General features: G+C 39.7%; 2 protein-coding genes across 3 annotated transcripts in view; both read right to left on the reverse strand.

Annotated features, from left to right (window-relative positions):
- Positions 1-211: 211 nt before the first annotated feature.
- Positions 212-9,098, reverse strand: parp10 (poly(ADP-ribose) polymerase family member 10). Of its 2 annotated transcripts, none has more exons than XM_064348223.1 (11): positions 8,942-9,098; positions 7,997-8,175; positions 6,858-7,103; positions 6,427-6,657; positions 5,085-6,139; positions 4,390-4,602; positions 3,995-4,142; positions 2,679-3,680; positions 2,227-2,360; positions 1,912-2,086; positions 212-1,705 (listed from the first exon to the last, which is right to left on the reverse strand). In XM_064348223.1, exons 2-11 carry the CDS (start codon positions 8,169-8,171, stop codon positions 1,407-1,409), a joined length of 3,678 nt encoding a protein of 1,225 aa, XP_064204293.1. In that variant the 5' UTR covers positions 8,172-8,175; positions 8,942-9,098; the 3' UTR covers positions 212-1,406. The 2 variants fall into 2 exon arrangements, with proteins under 2 accessions (XP_064204293.1, XP_064204294.1); XM_064348224.1 differs by lacking the exon at positions 8,942-9,098 and adding an exon at positions 8,377-8,516.
- Positions 9,099-13,748: 4,650 nt separating this feature from the next.
- The window catches only part of LOC135261691 (CMP-N-acetylneuraminate-beta-galactosamide-alpha-2,3-sialyltransferase 1-like), a 31,869-nt gene continuing 26,631 nt past the window's right edge, over positions 13,749-18,986 (reverse strand). The window contains exons 4-7 of the mRNA XM_064348225.1: positions 18,460-18,639; positions 17,592-17,637; positions 17,326-17,445; positions 13,749-16,596 (exon numbers count right to left, since the gene is read on the reverse strand). Coding sequence (XP_064204295.1) covers positions 16,423-16,596; positions 17,326-17,445; positions 17,592-17,637; positions 18,460-18,639 — 520 coding nt within the window. The 3' untranslated portion in view covers positions 13,749-16,422. The remainder of the gene's footprint in view (positions 16,597-17,325; positions 17,446-17,591; positions 17,638-18,459; positions 18,640-18,986) is intronic.

Below are 18,986 nucleotides of genomic sequence, written 5' to 3' on the forward strand. Positions count from 1 at the left end.
TATGTGAAAACAAAAAAAGATTGGGAGTGACATTTGGGAATGAGAAATTCAGGACTAGACACATGTTTAGTAAGCAGCAACCTATCCAAAGCTTCAGTGGCAGGTGGTGCTTAACCTGTCAGAGCATGGTTAGAAACATATATTAAAATATATATTAAAAATGAAGGCACAAAATTATACTGTAATTCGCCTGAAAGTGCAAATCCTCCACTCAGTATGCAATAATCATTTAATGTGTCATCACATATCCTTTACCTACAGTACCCTCATCGTGTTTGTTTTTTGCATTTCATTTCAGCCTGTCGTTTACTCAAAATATCCAAAACAGCCCAACCCTCTTTTGAGATCTTCATTCAAAATGCCACAATTCTTATTTTTGCTCAAAAGCTAAAAAAAATTACAGGCTCATAGTGAACAAAATCAAGATTTCAATGACCATTCATTTAGTTACAGAAAATTCAAGGAAACAATAGACACATCTATTCACAAACCCCAAGACAGAAAAGGTCCAAATTAAAGCGCAAATTACTGATTACCATCTCAATGGCTTATGACTAAATGCCAGCTATTCTGTAAGCATATTCATGAAAATATTATGCTATACATTCATTTGCTTCATGTCCAATCAAAGTGGACATTTGGGGTATGAAATTAACGTTTTCATAGACAGGCCAGAATGGCTTGTGGACTCACCAGCCATTTAAAACATTTATCACCCACATTAGTTTGTACAATATAACACAACTTGGTTGGTCACCTGCCAAAGTGACTGCTAGAGTAAAGAATCTCACCAACCGCAATCAAAACTTTACCAGCATTTGGCTGGTGGCTGGTGTTAATTCCACACCCTGATCACATTACTACTTTGGTCTGTTAGAGCTAGCACTGCACGCATGTTACAGCAAATCTAGGAAAGGTATGCTCTGTATATACTGATACATTTTAATTACAGTGTTCTACATGTGCATGTCATTTGGATAGACATTCCTAAGGAGTTCAACTTCATTGTGACTTCATTGTTATGAAAGCATACTGTGATTAAAATAGGCTCTGACTCAAAGGAAGCTGTCTGAGAATCAAAGAAAATGCAGTCCACCAAAGACATTTTTAGCTCAAAACATCCACAAGATAATGTAAATAAAAGCAAAACAAATAAAAAGAAAACAAATTAAAATTAAATTACAGAAGTTCAAAAACCACTGTGGCATTCCCCCTAATTTTCCTTGCCATGAATCTAAATAAAGATAATAATGTAAACGGTGTTACACATGAAAAAGTACTTTTAATGATGTCTATTAAAGCACTTCTCCTTCCAAGAATAAAAGCTAAAGGTTAGTTTACACCAGCCTTTCATTTCTGTAACCACAGACTTGCAGACAATGAGAATGCGCAGAAGTAAAATGGCCTCAACCGTGGATTTTCTTACATGTGATAAGATATTCTGGGTATGCCTGCGTGTCATTGAAGATGACAAACAGGGTAGGCGAGTTCTCGTTGTCTACCACACTGTGGTATCTTAAGGGAACATCGGAGTTCTCTTTCAGGGGTGCAGTCTTCATTTCATGTCTTCCCTTAGTGAAGTCCCCTGTTAGCACTTTCGTCACAAACACGTACTTGTATCCATCAGCATTGGGTGGAGAGTACTGGTCTGAGACGGACACAGCCGAATTCACTGCAAAGTACACCCCTTGGCCGTACACAGTAGCTATGGAAAGAAAACATTAAAAGTCATCACATCAGCACAATGAGGGAAAAAAACATTATGCCATTTCAGAGTCTATTTATCAATTCCAGAAAAAAAATGCAAGGCATAAAATCGTATCTAACCCACACATACACAGCTACCAAAACACAACCTGTCCATCAAACCAATGAACCAAATTAAAACACCGGCAATCCGTAGTCCCATACCATTCTTCCCACAGAAGCTTCTGTTGAAACCATGAACACAGATCTCCTTCACGCTGGTTTCACCTGTTCCATGGTATAGAGTTCTCTCCACCTCTGCGCTCGTGCCACTCCGTAGCATACTGGCCTTTTTTAACTTATACTGATTGTAAAGAAGCGTATTCGTAAGTTTGTCCACCTGAAAAAAGTCGAAATAGCAGGTGCTATGTAACTTTGGATTTCACAATACACTGGAAAGTTCTGCCTTTTTTTAATGTATCTTCAGAATTAGCTTCAGGGAGTTTGTGCACATTTTCCTGAGAAGAGCCCAGATCGTACCTTTATAATTTTTATTTTGTTGTGGTATTCCTGAATACTTTCATAAAACTCTCTGACAACATCTTGGAACTCATCGGAGTCCTCATCAACTCTGGATGCATCAGGCAGGTTAGATAAGAGGCTGAAATCCTCATCTGACCAAGAAGATTGAACAGTATTATTTAAAACAGTCCTGGCAAGCCAAAAATAAACATACATCTACCCATACCAATGGCTATGAGTGTGGAATTTTAGTTACTCCCATTAGTTGTTCTATCAATCCAATGCTAGTGTCTACTGCATTAATTGTCAACACTGGATATTTAATAATGTAATCCATGTATTGTACATTATTAAGCACTCAATTCCACTATGCATAGTGAAAATGTATAGCAGAGGTAAGCAACATAATGACAATACAAATGCATTGACTTTTAGCTTGGCAAATCACTGGGGAATTTATTTTACTGTACCTGGTATGTCCATGTACAAGTCGACGGCACTCAGAATTTTCCTCTCGATCTGAATAGACTTCCCGGAGGAAATGTTATATTCCTCCATTTTGTCAAAGTCAATGCTGTAAGGTCTATCATCAAACACAATATCGATCTTCTTCTGCCTCATTTTCCAGGCATTTTCTATGAAAACAGTTGCGCTGGCAGGGTACGGTATTGGCTGTGAGTTTGAGTCGTGCCATACCCACTGCACATTGCGCAAAATTTCAGAATCAGACTCCATGTTCGAAATCTTGCTCAGCAGCTTCTTCAGGTCGGCGACCGCCTCCAAGACGTAGTCCTTAAACCCTGAGACTGTGGCGGTGGTTCCCTGGACGAGAACCTGCACTGCATGTTTCCTTTGGATGAGATCCACACACTTCTTTTGGTGCTCGGACAGGCTCTTAAGGCACTTGTGCTCGACCTTCTCCTCGCACTGCCTCAGGCTGACCTTCTTCCCAAGGGCAATGTCTACTCTGATCAGGTCATGGTTATAGCCAGCGAACACGCAAATTTCCGCAGTGTTGGCGGCCTTGATGGCATCCTGGAGCGAGATGTGGATGGCCTTCTCAAGCTGAGAATCAGCGGCGCTATCGTGCTGCATTTCTCTCCTGGACATTTCCAGAACTTTCTGCAGTTCGTCGTCTGAATCTGCCGCTGAGCTGCCTTGTTCCATTGAGTACTGTATCGCCAAGGACAGCATAGCATCCTCCTCAAGGTCTGTTTGTGTCATTAAAGGCCCCACGGAGGGTGGCTTGGCACAGGCCGCTGCTTCTTCTTCAGTCTGTAGCTCGGCGTTATCCTTTCCTTCTGGTGCAACCCGCAGCACTTCTTCCACAACCATGGTACAATCATCATCCTGGTTGTCTGTGTCAATGGATAAACTGAGAGCCATAGGTTCAGCAGTGTACAAATCCTCTCCTTCCAGATCTTGTACTGGATCAATGACTGAGACGAGCCTCTTTGCCTCCTCTATTAGTTCTGCAAAAATGCATTCAAAGTAAAACACCACAGAAACTCCGGCTAAACAGTCGATTCCATTAAGAGCATTGATTAGGACATACATATATTTCACCTTGGTTTTCAAACACCATTCTATATTTCATAAAATAAAAGTTAAGTTGTCACTGTTTAAATTTCATACTCTTTAAGCAGGTAAATTGCGAAAAAATGAACAATTTGAGATTAAATATTAAAGGCATTTAAATCATTATTTATAATATTAAACATTAAAAATAATAAATGGCTTTACAGTTTGACAAAGGCAACACATTTCCCACTTTGAGCCAACAAACCTCTGTCAGCACCATCGACATCATTAGAGTTAAGATCAGTCCTGCTTAAAGCTGGGCTCAGACGGTGTACAGAGCCAGAGTGGCTGTCCGAGAGGCTTCTCTTAAAGTTTTGCTCAGATGTCAATTTCCATGCCAGTTCATAGATGTCCTGGGGGAAAGAGGACAAATTAGCATGTAAACAAGTCCATACTCAAAAAAAACAAAAACAAACAGATTTTCATAGTACCCTGAGAAAGTTACTTGTGGTCATTATTTTGTGGATGTGATACACTGCCATGATTTATCGATCTCTTAAGTGCATTGTGGGATACTGGTAATATTAATAAATGCAAAAAAAAAAAAAAAAAAAAAACTGTGGATGACTATGAATTGTGGCTAAGTAAGTGCTGGATCACCTGGTCTTCCAGAGGTTCCCAGTGGACTTTCTCCGTGCTGATGTAAACCTGAAACTTGTGTTGCATTTCTGCAAGGATGCTGGCTCCCTCCCCCTCGACCAGGAAGCGGGCCACTCCTGGCTGGTTTACGGTTATGGTCCTCGTGAGCACCGAGCTCACCACGCCTCGCAGTACCTCGTCCACAATCTGGCAGGCATTTGCGTTCCCATGCAACTGTAAACCATCATAATGTCAGAACCACAAAGAAACTGACTTTTTGTTGATGCTTCCAAATCTGAAATAGCCAACTGTATTTGTAGGCCTGTACTGCTGGAGCAATATCCTCGGTTAATACAAGAGAGCACAGGCTAGCGAATATGTTTCAGAACGCATCCAACATATGTAGGCAAGTGGCACTTCTTTTCACTCTGCAGTCCACCAACTGAGCTGAACAGTCACTGCACCTAAAAGACTACACTAACTACTACTGTGACTGCAACATAGAGATACTTTAAATGCAACAACTGTTTTGTGCAGTTATTTTGAAAAGCCAATGTATTCAAGTAATCAAAATGCACATGAGTAGCTCAAAATAGCAGCTAAGTGCCACTTAACAGCTAAATGAAATAAAACCATTATTAAACCTACTAATACCCTGCCCTTGCTGCATGAAGACACTATGTTGGTGTGATAATACCATAATGTAAAACACATACTCTAAATCCAGTGACGTCTTCTGATTCCAGTGGAAATATTGAGACTTGTTCCATGTCAGCCAGTAGCTGGTGACAGTGGATCTGAATGTATTTCAATTTCCCGGGCTCCATGGTAATCACCGTCTCCACTTGGATAGGCGTGCTAAGAAACCCAATGATACCGTCCTTCTTCTCGTTCTCCATACCAGCCAGAGTCACAACTTTAATCTGGTTTTCTCCATTGGCGACAGTGCAGAATCCCAATGAGTCTAAGAATGCAAACCACTCCCTGGAATATAGCATGCACTCATATTCTGGGGTGACTGCTAGGTTGAATTCAGAGATCGAAGACTTGATAAATTTACAAGCTTCGTTCACAGCCTTTAGAGATGACGACGTGACTGTGACCACGCCATCCGACACCGTGTAGGTGGACGGCAGGCCCTGCCGTTTCAGATGCTCCAGTAGTCTGTCTTTCACCTCGTCCCTCACAAGTAATCTGGCCTTCTCCTCATCAAATGTTAGATGCGCCTGTGCAATTTCACTGAAGAACTCAAGGATTTGACTCTTCAGCTGTTGGACACCAGGCTGGCTTGGTCCTGAGATCTCCACAGCGCTGTCCATGATTCTGATATCAAAGCTGGAGTGAGACTTCTGGAGGTCTTGGAAGAGCAGGCTATTCTTCAACAGGTTGAGTTTCATTGGGTCTGGTAGGGAAATGTGACTGGAAAAAGGAATAGAGGGTGCGCGACACAGAATGTTCACCTTGTTTGGTTCAACTGCTTCTGCCCGTGGTGCTAGACCGACCCTATCCCCGGCCTCTTCTACTGTTTCCAATCCCCGTACTGTGGTGGGAAGGGTTTCTGAAACTGATGTATCCATTGCTATGAGAGGACTCTCATCTATACCAAGACTGCTTGTGAGCACATGTTCGATATTATCGCTCAGTTGCCCTATACCATTCAGAGGGCTCAAAGATTGTGGGTTTGCTTTTCTTTCCATGAAGTCATAGTAAGGTTGGATGTTCAAATTACACTCCTCCAGTTTGTGGGTCTGTTTCAGTATGCGTTCCACAGCTGTAGAATGAAACAAGTAGATTTTATGACAAATCCACACACATATCACTATCGAATCCAAATTGAAAATCTTAATGTAAACTCACGATTTGAACATTGCAGCATATAATTTATAACATAAAATGCTTTGCACAATTAGTCTATACAAGGTAAAATATGTTAACGAGATCACAGAAAGATCTTAAAATGTTAGTGTGAGACTCTTATGGAATGGAATCTTGTTCATGCAACTGAATTCAAAGCAGGTAGTAATTCAAGTAGTATTATGTAATTATGAAGCATCTTACGTTCAAAGTCCACAAAGATGACTTTGGCTCTCCCTTCTGAAATCATGTTGACTTCCTTCACCTCCCCCCCACCCCCACGTCTACTCTCAAAATAAAGAGTGAGCATGTCTTCAGTGGTGCTGGGAGCAAGGTTCTCCACCAAAATGGTGTTTGTCTGTTCAATCTGTTCCGGCTGAATCGTGGCTCCATCCAACAGCTTCTCATTGATTTTTGCAAACAATCTTTGAATTTCTGTCCAGAGAAATAAGAAATAATTTCACAATATCTTCATAATGTATGACAGCATTTATAGTACTGATATTACACACCGCATGACATATTTGGGCACAATTTCAATATTTGGAGTCATTTTTATCACATACTGTATAAAGATTTCCTCAATTACTGTCTATGTCTTAATCATATTATTTTGAAGGGAAAATGCCACAAACCTTCCTTTGAAATCGGTTTGTGAAAGTGAATCAGAGCTAAGTCTTTCCCTTGGGAAGGGTATAATGTGTAGCCTCCATCTTTTATCCCTGTGACATTCTCCACATATAGCTCCAGCAGCTCCAGGCTGGTTCTGGGGTTCATCCCACGGAGCAGCAACTTCCCAGGGTCCTTAGGGGCTTGCTTTCTAACGGTCAGCGAAGCACCCTGCAGCACATGGGGTTCTTTGGCTAAAACCCTTGCAGCAACTGTTAAAGAAAGACAATCAATATATGAATGACAATAAGTGAAATTATATTTTAAATTATAGTTTGCAAAATCCAAGACATTCTCTAAAGAATCAACTGCAACTCTCTCCTTGCAAGCCTGCCAGCTTGTGCCATACAGCCACTACAGATGATTCAGAATGCCGCTGCCCAACTCATCTACAACCTCCCCAAATTCTCCCATGTCACTCCTCTACCGGTCGCCGCCAGGATCTGGTTCAAAGCCCTAACCCTTGCCTACACTGCTGCCAACAGGACAGCCCCCATCTACTTGCAGGACATGACTCAATTCTATGTGCCTGCTCGACCACTCCGCTCTGCGGCAGCAGGGCGCCTTGTAACCCCTCCCACCCGCCCAAAGGGATCACAGAGCTTCTCCACCCTAGCTCCCCAGTGGTGGAACGAACTCCCCGTCCCTCTCCGAACCTCCCCCTCACTACCCATCTTCCGCCGTGGCCTGAAGACTCATCTCTTCAGACTATACCTAGACTAACCACCACCACGCTGTATATTTCACTCTAAATCCCCCCCCCCTCCCCTTCATGTCACTTGTTACATGCTGCCCCATCCCAGCACTAATTTGTAACATCGTAATTTGTATTTGTCCTAATACTGTAGCTTATTCTTCTGCCTAGTTTGTTTTGTAGAGGTTAGGTCAGAATAGTGTTCACTGTGTGAACTGTGCTCTTGGCTAGAAATAGCTGTACAAAATAAGTATTGTACCTTACTGAACCTGTGTTTCGCAGTTGTCTATGACCATGAAATGCACTTTTTTGTACGTCGCTTTGGATAAAAGCGTCTGACAAATGAATGTAATGTAATGTAATGTAACTGTTACAGTATACATGTATAACGATTATTATTATAGGTCTTACCCTCTGCTTCTTCGAACACCAACACTGCACAGCTACCCCTCCTGTTCAGAGACACCAGTGGTCCCCCTCCAGAACGCCGCTTGTTTTCAAAGTACAACATCAAGAATTCATCCTCAATTTCGGCAGGTATTTCATACACCTCAACAGTCCGCTCCTCCACGATTTCCTCAGACATGTTTCTTAAAAAGAAGAAATACACACTTTCAAAAGTGACGTTGTGTAACACAACACCCAAACCCACTAACATTGTGCTGACCAGCTAAAGCAGCTAAGGGCCTGAGCGTTCATAAATTTACGCGAATCCCGGTAGACTAACTCGATAACAATCAACTTCTCGCATATACAACTCCAGCGAACAAGTTATCATATCAATAACTTACTTGGCTAATAAGTTAAGTTGCAACGTACATTTGTTTGATAGATTTGGATTTAGACTGATTTCCAGTGCATGAATCTACTCTAATAAACTGGCACAAATCTAAAACACGCACACCTGGCCGAGTAGCTAACTAGGTGCGTTAGCAAGCTAACCATCTCGAAGTGACCAAACTAGCTAGCAAGCTAATAACACATCACCACACTAGCTAGCTAGCGAACGGAATTATAGATAATTATTTCGTTTGCATTATTTAATTTAGCTAGTCTAGCTAAGTAACCCAACTAGAGAAATGTATTTATGTAGCTAACACATACGTTAACTTTTACGTTAACTTTTACTTCCGCTATTTACTTCACCGTTTCGGGTTATGTCTACCAAATTTCAGAAAACAGAAAATGAAACTAACGTTTGCTAGCTAGTTGGCTATATAACAAGCAACGTTACTGGGTAGGTGCACTAACGTTACCTTGTTATGCCGAAATATCACAATTAGAAGCATGTCAGCAGGTCTAATTTCGAATTAGCAATACCTCATATCTCATTTGATAAATGATTTATTAATTTACCTGAATGATTTTCTGCATTCACGCTCCTGTCATGGCTGTAAACACGGAAATTTTCTTCTGCTGACTGACTTCCTGGTACGCAAGAGCTGCACTCTGCTCCCAAGCCCAGCCCGTGAGCGGTAATTTCCAACTGCAGAGCGAGACAGGTTATTGTCTCCAGCTGCAGACAAAGTTATCGGAACATGGACTGTAAAAAAAGATCTGCTGAAGGAAAATACGTTTTCAACTTACAAAAATGCGAAATTACTCACAAATACAAAAGCACTGTCTGAGCCATTCATTAAAATGTGTAAAATCTAGGCCTGCCATTAAAAGTACTGTCAAAATTGGGCCAAGTTACAAGAAAACGATATATTGTAACTTGGCTATCTTATCTCACACTAATTAAACAAGCTGTATTCCAAAGCTGTGCAACCCAATGTTTCCAAAATTATTATAAGTAACTTGGCCCTTTTTTCTTTCTTTCTTTTAATTTTACCATCTGAAGAAAATGTGGTCAAAAAGAAGGAGTAAAAATGCAAAATCCCCAAAATATGTGGTTTTACTGTGTCGACATGTGAAGTTATTTGTGAATTCTGTCTGTTGAGATGAGGTTAGAAGGTACAGAAGCTAATGTTTTTAAGGGTTGAACTTCTGTGGTCACTGTGCTTAATTCGGTTGGAACTAGTAAACCCTGGAAAATGCCTCTCTCTGCTGTATAGGTATATAGGGCACAGTGCCCCTCCAAGGTGTAACTTGGCAGGATAGCATGCCTGCCATCCCAATCAGACATGGATGTTTTTGTGCATGGAGAAAGTAGGCTATTAGTAGCTGCTTTGGCTACCTTAATGCATATTATTATTATTATTAGTTGTAGTAGTAGTAGTAGTACGAAATCACAATTAAATATAAGAAATATGTATTTGACTTTTGACCATGGAAGTTAAATTTTGTAGAAGCATGCCTAAGTGAAGCAAATGAAAGATGCTTGTGAGTAAAACATTAAAGTCGTACTGCTGATAATAAATACTTTTTAAAACTCTACTTAAATAATTAAGACAATTTTTTGCATGAGATTTTAATGTTGTTTGATCAAGACCACTCTGTATGAGCAACTAAATGCATAGCCTAAGTACAACTAACTTTATTTAAACAGTTCTATAGTCATTATTTTGAGTGTGTGATATCAGAGTTTCAAAAGTCTATTTAGATGTCAAACCAGCTTAATTTTGTAATCTCCACAATCATTACTTGAAGTGGGATCTATGTTTTTCTAATGCAAAATTGTTATTTTAAAGTTACACTCACACACATTACCTAATTTGCAAGATAAATTTTGTGATTAGATTCTGTTTTTTCAGTGTCATACAATGTTGGTACTAATGAACACAGTCGTGGAAGGTGTTGACTTAACTGGGTTATGTCAGTCCAATAATTTATTTTTTTGAGTGTGATTGTGACTGGTCCTGATCCTGTAAAAAAAAAAAACAACAACTGTGGCATCCTCTGCAGACAGTGTGTGGATCTGCATGCAGGACGTGAACACAATTCACTGTGCAGAGCGATATTGGAACACAGTAATTAAAAAAATATATATATCTGTAGGATGGATGTGCTTTAGAAAATAGGTTTGGATTACGTAGGAGCCTCTTGTTAAGGCAAAATCAAAAAGTCGTGTGTTTGCCACAAATGCACATTTTTCACAAATAGAGATACTCATTTAAAGATTCAAATTAACATTTTTATTGTTAAGGATTTCTTTGTGCTATATTTACATCCTCCCAGATTCACTTTTTATTGTATGTAGTATATAATAAGAACTACAAATGTAAAAACAATGGACAGTGACGTGTAAAGCTACTGTTAGACTATGCACTATAAATCAAGTCTCTATGATCCTTTCTGCTGTAACTAAACTGTAGCTTGAGAGTAACTTTAGGTACTTCATATCATTGGAAGCTGGAAATAACTATGAAAGATGTAACTCTTCGTTTTATTGTATGTACATGAGGTCTGCAGCTGTGGTGAACAACATGAAATGGTTTCTATACAACACTCTCAACTCTACACTGCAGTGGGGTCTGTCCAAATATAATGTCCATGCTCACTTAAAGGGACCTAAAAATAACTGTTACAGAGGAAAAAAGGAAATAACTGCTGGTGAGCACTAGAGCTGAATTTTTATTTATTTATTCAAAAATGATAAAAAATGACTTATTCTTGTAAGTAATTCTAATTTTTTGTACTAAACCAAAATAAAGAGTATTGGATCACACAGTCAAAGCATTATTTGATAACTGAACATTTGCTAGCTTTATTAAAAAATATCAGTTTAATTATGTCATATTGGTGCCATATTTGGCAATAGACTATGAGCCCGTACAAGTGTTGCTCTCTGCAAATATAACAGATTCAAACTCAGTTAAAGTGGAATGAAAGGAATCTTGTTTAATAAATTACTGAGTGCAGTGTAGAACTACATAAATGGTTTCTTTATACTGTGTAGCACCTAAAATATTACTTATTTGCAATATTTGAGATTGGCCTTGCTCTCCTACAAAGCCAGATGATTCTCACTTTATAAAAAGGAGTGAAACGATTACCTTCCATACTTTTTGAAGAATATTTCAGATTTTAATATTGTAATTTGTTGATTAAGAGACCGAAAGGAGGGTATTCATGTAGTACCTTTCTTTTTATGTGTGTGTTTTCGTGTGTGCTCTGCCAGTCCTGTACTGCAGCTATTTTCAGTTCCTGTTGCTTTTGGGGATTTTTTACCTTCAGTCTTGTCTTCAGCTAGTGAAACAAATGTTAATTTGGATTTTGGTCAGGTGATTGACTTGGCCAGTCAAAAACATTACACTTTTTGGCCGTGAAAAACTCTTGGTTGCTTTAGCAGCGCACTTGGGCTCACTGTCCTGCTGCAAGGCAAAGTGCTGTCCAATGAGTTTCAAGGCATTCGGTTGGATCTGAGCAGATAAGATGTTCCTGTACACTTCAGAATTCATTCTGCTGCTGCTGTCAGCGGTCACATTATCAGTAAAAACAAGAGAGCCAGTTCCAGGAGCAGCCATACACGACCAAGCCATAACACTGCCTATATTATGTTTTCAAGATGAGGGGGGTGCTTTGGATCATGAGCTGTTCTTTTCTTTCTCCATTGTTTTGTCTTTCCATCACTTTGGGACAGGTTAATACTAATTTCATCTGCCCACAAGACTTTCATACAATTATTTAATCTGTCCATAAGACAGTTTTTTATGTACTTTTTAATTTTTAAAATTTTTTTTAGAAAACTCTAACCTGGCCATTCTGTTCTTGAGGCTTACCAGTGGTTTGCATCTTGCGGTGAACCCACCAAGGTTATGCTGGTGCATTCTTCTCTCTATTTTAATCTTTGACACATCTGTTCAAATAACATGGAGAGTGTTCTTGATCTGTTTTATGATTGAAAAAGATTCTTTCTTCACAATTGAAAGCAGTCTATGAACAGTGGTCTTGTGTTGTGAACAGCTTGTTTGCTATTGCTAAGCTCAACAGTCTGTTCTTGCTACTTAAAAATGTACCAAACAGTTGATTTTGGCGCACCCGGTGATGTCTCTGATCGGTTTATTCCAATTTTTCCACATGATGGCCAGCTTTACTGGCATTGGCACAGCAACACCAGTTACCTTTGGTCTCCCAAAAATTGGAGGACTATGCATAAAAAGGGCTGAAATTCCAACATGGTTAACCTGATATGGATGTAAATACCAAATTAGAGCTGACAGTCTGCACTTTGACCTCGTGTCCATTGTTTCATTTCAAATCCAATGTGTGAGCTCCAGTGAGATACATATTGTTTGGGACAAAGACATGTCTTTCTTGATTTGGCTCTGTACTCTACTGTACTTAATTTTATATTTGTAATTAAACAATTCACATGTGGTTAAAGCGCAGATGCTCAGCTTTTATTAAAGGGGAGTTTTATACATTTTGGTTTCACCATGTAGAAATAACAGCAATTTTTATACACAGTCCCTTTATTTCATTACATCATAATGTTTTGGACAAATGGCTTTACAGATGTTTCTGATGAGTCAGGTGCGTTCAATTGCTTCCTTGGTGCAGGTATAAGAGAGCTTTCTGTATCTATTCTCGATTCTACAGGCTTCTGATTGCCTTTGGAGTCTGTTATTGGTGTTTGTCAACAGACCAGAGTTGTGTCAGTGAAAGTCAAGGAAGCCATTATGAAGATGAAAAATAATAAGAAGAAAAACAGTCAGAGACATAGACCAAACCTTAGGCTGACAAAAATAAACTGGTTGGAACATCATTTTTAAAAAAGAGTGCTGGTGAGATCAGTAATTCAAAGGACCTGGTAGCCCAAGGAAGACCTCTACAGTTAATGACTGCAGAATTCTCACCGTAATGAACAATAACCCTCTGGCACCAACAAATCAGAAACTCTTCAGCAAGCAGACGTGGATGTGTCAGTGACTACTGTCCGACTACGAACAGAACTACAAAGGCTACATTGTCAGATGAAAACCACTAGCTAACCACACAGGATGGCCAGGTTGCAGTTTGCTAAGTAGTACCTAAAAGAGCCTGCAGAGTTCTGCAAAAAGGTCTTGTGGACAGATGAGACCAAGATTCACTTGTGTCAGTGATGGCAAGAGCAAAGTGTAGAGGCCAAAGGAACACCACCAAAACTGACACCACTGCATTATTTTGAGCCATTTTTTCAAACTACCCTTATAAATATGCCCATATTTACAGGCATGTTTTGTCAATAACTAATAGATGTGGTGTAATGTGGATTGTCAAACAAATACAAAAAAATATATTGTTTTTCAGAGAGTAAACTTTAATCAAAGATCCCATTATAATCAACACCAGACATACAGTCAGTGACAGTAAAAAACATAAGTAGACACAAAAGTTAATGATGCAATAAACATATGCAAATGATATTATAAAAGTTGAAGGCACATTTACAATGCATATATATTTTGAAATTGAAATGATCAGTGATAATTCAACTCTGGGAGTTAAAAATAACTCCTGGAAGTCATTTTTTTAGAGATTAGATGTTTTTTAGGCTTGTGGACTTTTATGTCTTGAGAATTTGGCATAGTCATGAGAAAATCTAATTTGTGTGAGCACAGGCAAGATTACATGTAACCCTATGTTACACGACATAAAATAGCAAACTTAAAACTGACAGGTGTTTACAAACTTTCATCCTGTGGAATTTTGGCTTTGGAACTACTGAATGTTCTCATATCACATAAAATCCCAACTGGCATAGCCTATTCAACTTAACTTCCTGTAATGAGTTGAGGAAAGCCTTACAGTGTCCTACAGGATGTTATGTAAGATCCATTTGTCATCCAAAGGGTAAGGACAAACAAAACCTGGCCCTATGTGTAACAATTCAATGTTTTTTGTTTCCCAATCAAATAAAATCCACAAGGACTAAAGTATTGGTTGCTCCCAACATTAATAAATAGCAATGCAATTAAACGTTCTCATCACCTATTGCACATGAGCAGCAAAATGCTTATGACACAGCACTACATCTTGGTTAAGTGCTAAATTTATCGAATCCTGAATTATGTGCCAGTGATGGCAGAATACCAGAAATCCTGGTGATTCACAGGCATGTAAAATGAAGAAAAAAGAGATAATGAACAAAAATAAATTTCTATGGGTCTTGATTAAATTGAGGCTCCTAATAAAACATGGAAACAAAATATGATGGTGATGATGCTCTACATTTAACGATATAACTGCAGCTCCTCTGTATTCAAAACAACAACAAACAAAAAAACTAACAAACAAAAAATTTTTTATAAAATAAAGAACAATCATTCCATTTAGAAAATGTGAGATTAAGTTTAAAAGGCACATAACCCCCATCCCCCAATCCCAAACATTACACATTAGGATTTTCATTGATAAGGCACTTCTTACACAGAGACACAGGCCTCACGGCCGGACCCTTTCTGAAGATAAGGGCAGCCGCAGAAGATTATGCATCATGCTCCATTCCCCTCACACAGGGACATCCATTACGGCTCTGTTTCCAGGCTGTGTTCACAACAGTGGGGGCAGATTTGACAGTGACTGCAATCACGCGAGGCAGACAGGCAGTAAACACCATTTCAGTGAACCCCGGATCCCCGGCTCGAAAGGCGAAACCCGGTCACAAGTCAAAGGTTGTAGCCACTCCACGGGGTCCTGTCCTTTCTACAATCACAGTGGCAATATCATCAGTAATTTTTATATGCGGGGTGTGCTTAGGAAGCCAGTGCAGGCTTTTGATCGTGATGAGCTTTCAGGAAAAATGGACAAGGTTATGGGTCTTGCACATCCCTTTTCTGAAAATCTGCATCATTTACAATGCTGCATAATGCTGTGCATACAGCACAACTCTGTGCAATAACCCAGAAACTCTTTCAAGCCTCATTAAATAATGCAATGTAGGACATGCGCTAAATGGCAATTCAGATCATTCACCATGTTTATACAGATCACACAGGCAAAAATCATATATAATTTAAAACTAAAAACATACCAAGGTATTCATAGAACGGACATCGTGATTTCCTTTTACTGGATTTCATCGTCAGTTACGACATGAAGCAACAAAACAGTTAATTGAAGACACTGGTGTAAAAAATCAAGACATTGCGATCCTTCGTGAGTAATGTATATGAAGGAGAAAAACAATGAGCGGCAACACTCATGTTGGCATGGAAATGAGATGCATAAATTTTGTTTGCTGTACCACTCGGTTCTGCCAAAATTCCCCCATTACTGTCACTTCACACCCATACCCCGCACAGCAAGAACAGCCACACTCGGATGCATAAATTGTCTAAGCCATCTGGCGCAGGTGGCTTTGCGATGCTCTAAGAAGAGGGCAAATCCACTGATAGTCTCGTTACATACATTCCCGTGCGTTTCACTCGCGACACCACCCTGGTCCGTTGTCAGTCGACGTGACTAATTAAAAAACCTTGATCTGCGGTCACATGCGCAGAACCTGTTGTCGGAAAAACATCTGCCATCCTCATACTTGCTGCCTTCCCAGCTTTGTTTGAAAAACCAGTTACGTTCAAAACATTGTCAAGAATCCTGGTACTGTACATACGCTTTCACATTGATTTAAATATGCTTGACTGCAAACAGAAAAGGTCCTTAAGTTTCAAGGGATGTCTGATGTCAAGTAAGAGTCATTTCACTTCACATACGAAACATCCACCAAATTCAAGACAGCATTACATTTTCTTTTGTTAATAAACTTTTTCCATTTTGAATATTGAGTTAAAAGTTAGGTTTAGGCAAAATGTAATACTGCCTTACATTTGTCATTGGTTCTTATGAAGTCCCACAATGATTTTTGGGGGCAGGTTGACCTGGCCCTTTGGTATTTCCTTGCCAAAAGCATGTTAAGGCCATTCGGAGGTTGTGTTCATTTTATAGGCCGACTGATACTTCCAGGTGTGGAGCCGTCATCTCCCTTTGAACATCTTGATTTTTTTTTTACTGGCCAGCAGCAAGGTGATGTTGTACTCGTAGTCCCCGTCATGCACCCCAGTGTGGCGGAAGGCCCCTCCTAAGAGGTTATTCTCCCAGTAGTGGTGCCAGTTTCCTTCCTTGTCCGCCCCAAATCCATAAACATTCACCTGGGACCGAGAGGAAGTGGATGGAAAGTTTCATGTTAAATGGAATCGATTTCATGACTAAAATTCCAGTGACTAACAAATGACGGCCTTTGGTTATTATTGGTAGTAACTTCATTATCATTTTGAAATTTATATAATACAATATAATTACAATTGTATGCGCACATACATATGCATGGGTGTGGAACTGAAACTTGATTTGATTGTTTCTTTGTAAAAACAAAATAAAAGAACAACTAGACACACGTAGATGCATATAAATTGTTCTGCCCATCATGGCTTAACACTACTGTATCTTAAACAAACAAAAAAAAAAGATCTAAACTAGAAATTGAACAAGCACTTGAGAATAAATCCCAAAAGAGTCCATTAAATCAGAAGCACCATGTAAACACCTGTGGTCCTAACAAGACATTAATAAGATTTATATGGGATTCCAGAATGGTCAATGAAATTTGATTTAGCAAAAACTCTACCAGTGGCTCATCATGCATACAAAAGCTTATCAGAGCATTTTACCAACACTAGATGGCAGTATACCCCAGCTCAAACTTCCACTGCCACCAGCATCAGCCAATGAAAATTTCTGCACACCAGTGCAGCAATTTCCTTTGGCTTTATTTAGCTTTTTTTTCTTGGGCAAATTGGATAAAGCCTGTTTGTTTACTTTGGCTTTTTCTGAACAACTGAGGTAAAAAGAATGCTAAATGTGAGTAAATATAAGCTTACCTCATCACATATGTGAATGGCGAACATCAAGGCTAAGAAACCGGTGGAGGGATATCTCCCATGGCCTTCAAGCCAAGAATCATAGACGTACTTGAAGAACGTGGGGCTGTATATTAGCACCTGTGTCAAAACATAGTCATAAAGGTCACCATATGAGAGCAAGAGTCACACTAAACATAACATATGCATGCTCACACACTCGTGCATGCGTGCACACACACTTGGAAAAAAAGGCTTGTGACAAATTGTGATACAGGCTCTCTTACCTTATTCCTGTTTGCTTTTATCTTGGCCATCACAGGTAAATAGGTGCTGTTGAAAACAGAGAGAGAGACGTCAACAGCCTGCCGGGTGGCACAGAGTCAAATGTTAGCCCTTGGGAAAGTCAGTGATGTCACAGTCTGACATCAGGCTGCCTGCCATCATAGATCACAGAGCACACGTTATCACTGGGTAATGACCAATGTGTTCAGATTTTGCAGGTTGAAGACTAATGAACAAGAGGTATGCCCTTTGAGAGGAGTGAGAGAGAGAGAGAGAAAGAGGGGACGTGTTTCTAAAAGCAATAACATTTTTTACTGCTTGGAGGATAACACAGTGCAGCACACTTTATCTAGTGCCAATAAACATGCGCTCTCATGGGTAAAAAGGGTGATCAATTCTTGCCACGGCAAGCTGGGCTTTTATTCGCTTCAAGCTGTAGTGGCAACTGGAAATCGAAAAAAAGCTGAGTTTCCACAGAGCCACGGTCAGGTGGCACCACTTAAAAGCTCTGCTTTCATTATCGCTCTGAGGAGGGGTGACTATCCACCACGATCAAAGAGCCGACTAACCCAGGGCAGGAACAGTAGAGCATCCATGAACCAAGAGGGCTGCCCACAGAGAAAACATGGGTGGCTATTTTCCCGCTCTTTGTCCCTAACTTTGCCTCACAAATTCAAACAAACATTAATTGCACAGCATAACGATGACAGCTGATGCGTCTTTTTCATCAGAGAACAAATATTGGACAAAGCACAATGTTTCGGAGTGAGCTGCTTTTGAAGAGCGCTCCTGTTTGTCAGACGTGCATTCCGTTTATTATATCAAAGCTCAAACACAAATGAATCCCCGGTGTTGCCCATGGTCACCTACTGTTTAATAGTGCCTGTGGTTAAAGCACTAATGATCCACTGTAGATCCAAAATCTTGAATGGTATCAGCACCAGGTTTGTGGTGTTTTGCAGGTTTTTGGCACTTTCTGGGTACATGACATGATGGGTGGTTCTTCTCCCTACATCCGTTTCAAAGCCCGAAGTGGGAGCTTTGTTCATTCTGCAGAGACAAAATATATTGCTTTTAGATGACTGATTGCTGTGTAAACTAGCCTTGAAATTGATTTTAGGCAATGCGATCAGGAGGGCTGCATTTATTTAGACCAAGTTTACCACATAGCCAAGAAACATCATTAAGGTGTCTATAAAGCAGTACTAATGCGATGTCACAAACACTTATTGGCACATAAAAGACATCCAAAAGGTATTCAATTAACACTTGTCCTTGACTTACTGATAAATGCAAGCTTTGTACTTTTTCTTCAGAAACACAGTTTGGTGAATGTCTAGCTGGTGAACTTGCTAAACTCTTTTAAAACTATTTTATAAAATTATTATTTTTTAAAT

Source organism: Anguilla rostrata, chromosome 8 (genome assembly GCF_018555375.3).
Source record: "Anguilla rostrata isolate EN2019 chromosome 8, ASM1855537v3, whole genome shotgun sequence".
Taxonomy (NCBI): Eukaryota; Metazoa; Chordata; class Actinopteri; order Anguilliformes; family Anguillidae; genus Anguilla; species Anguilla rostrata.

What these genes read in the sequence shown, in the direction of transcription:
- parp10 (XM_064348223.1), bottom strand. Translation starts at nt 8,171, where the DNA reads ATGTCTGAGGAAATCGTGGAGGAGCGGACTGTTGAGGTGTATGAAATA. An exon ending in AAGACGTCACTGGATTTAGA is followed by an intron (nt 4,603 to 5,084) that starts GTATGTGTTTTA and finishes GATGGTTTACAG; the next exon opens with TTGCATGGGAACGCAAATGC. An exon ending in AAGCTTCTGTGGGAAGAATG is followed by an intron (nt 1,706 to 1,911) that starts GTATGGGACTAC and finishes TTCTTTCCATAG; the next exon opens with CTACTGTGTACGGCCAAGGG.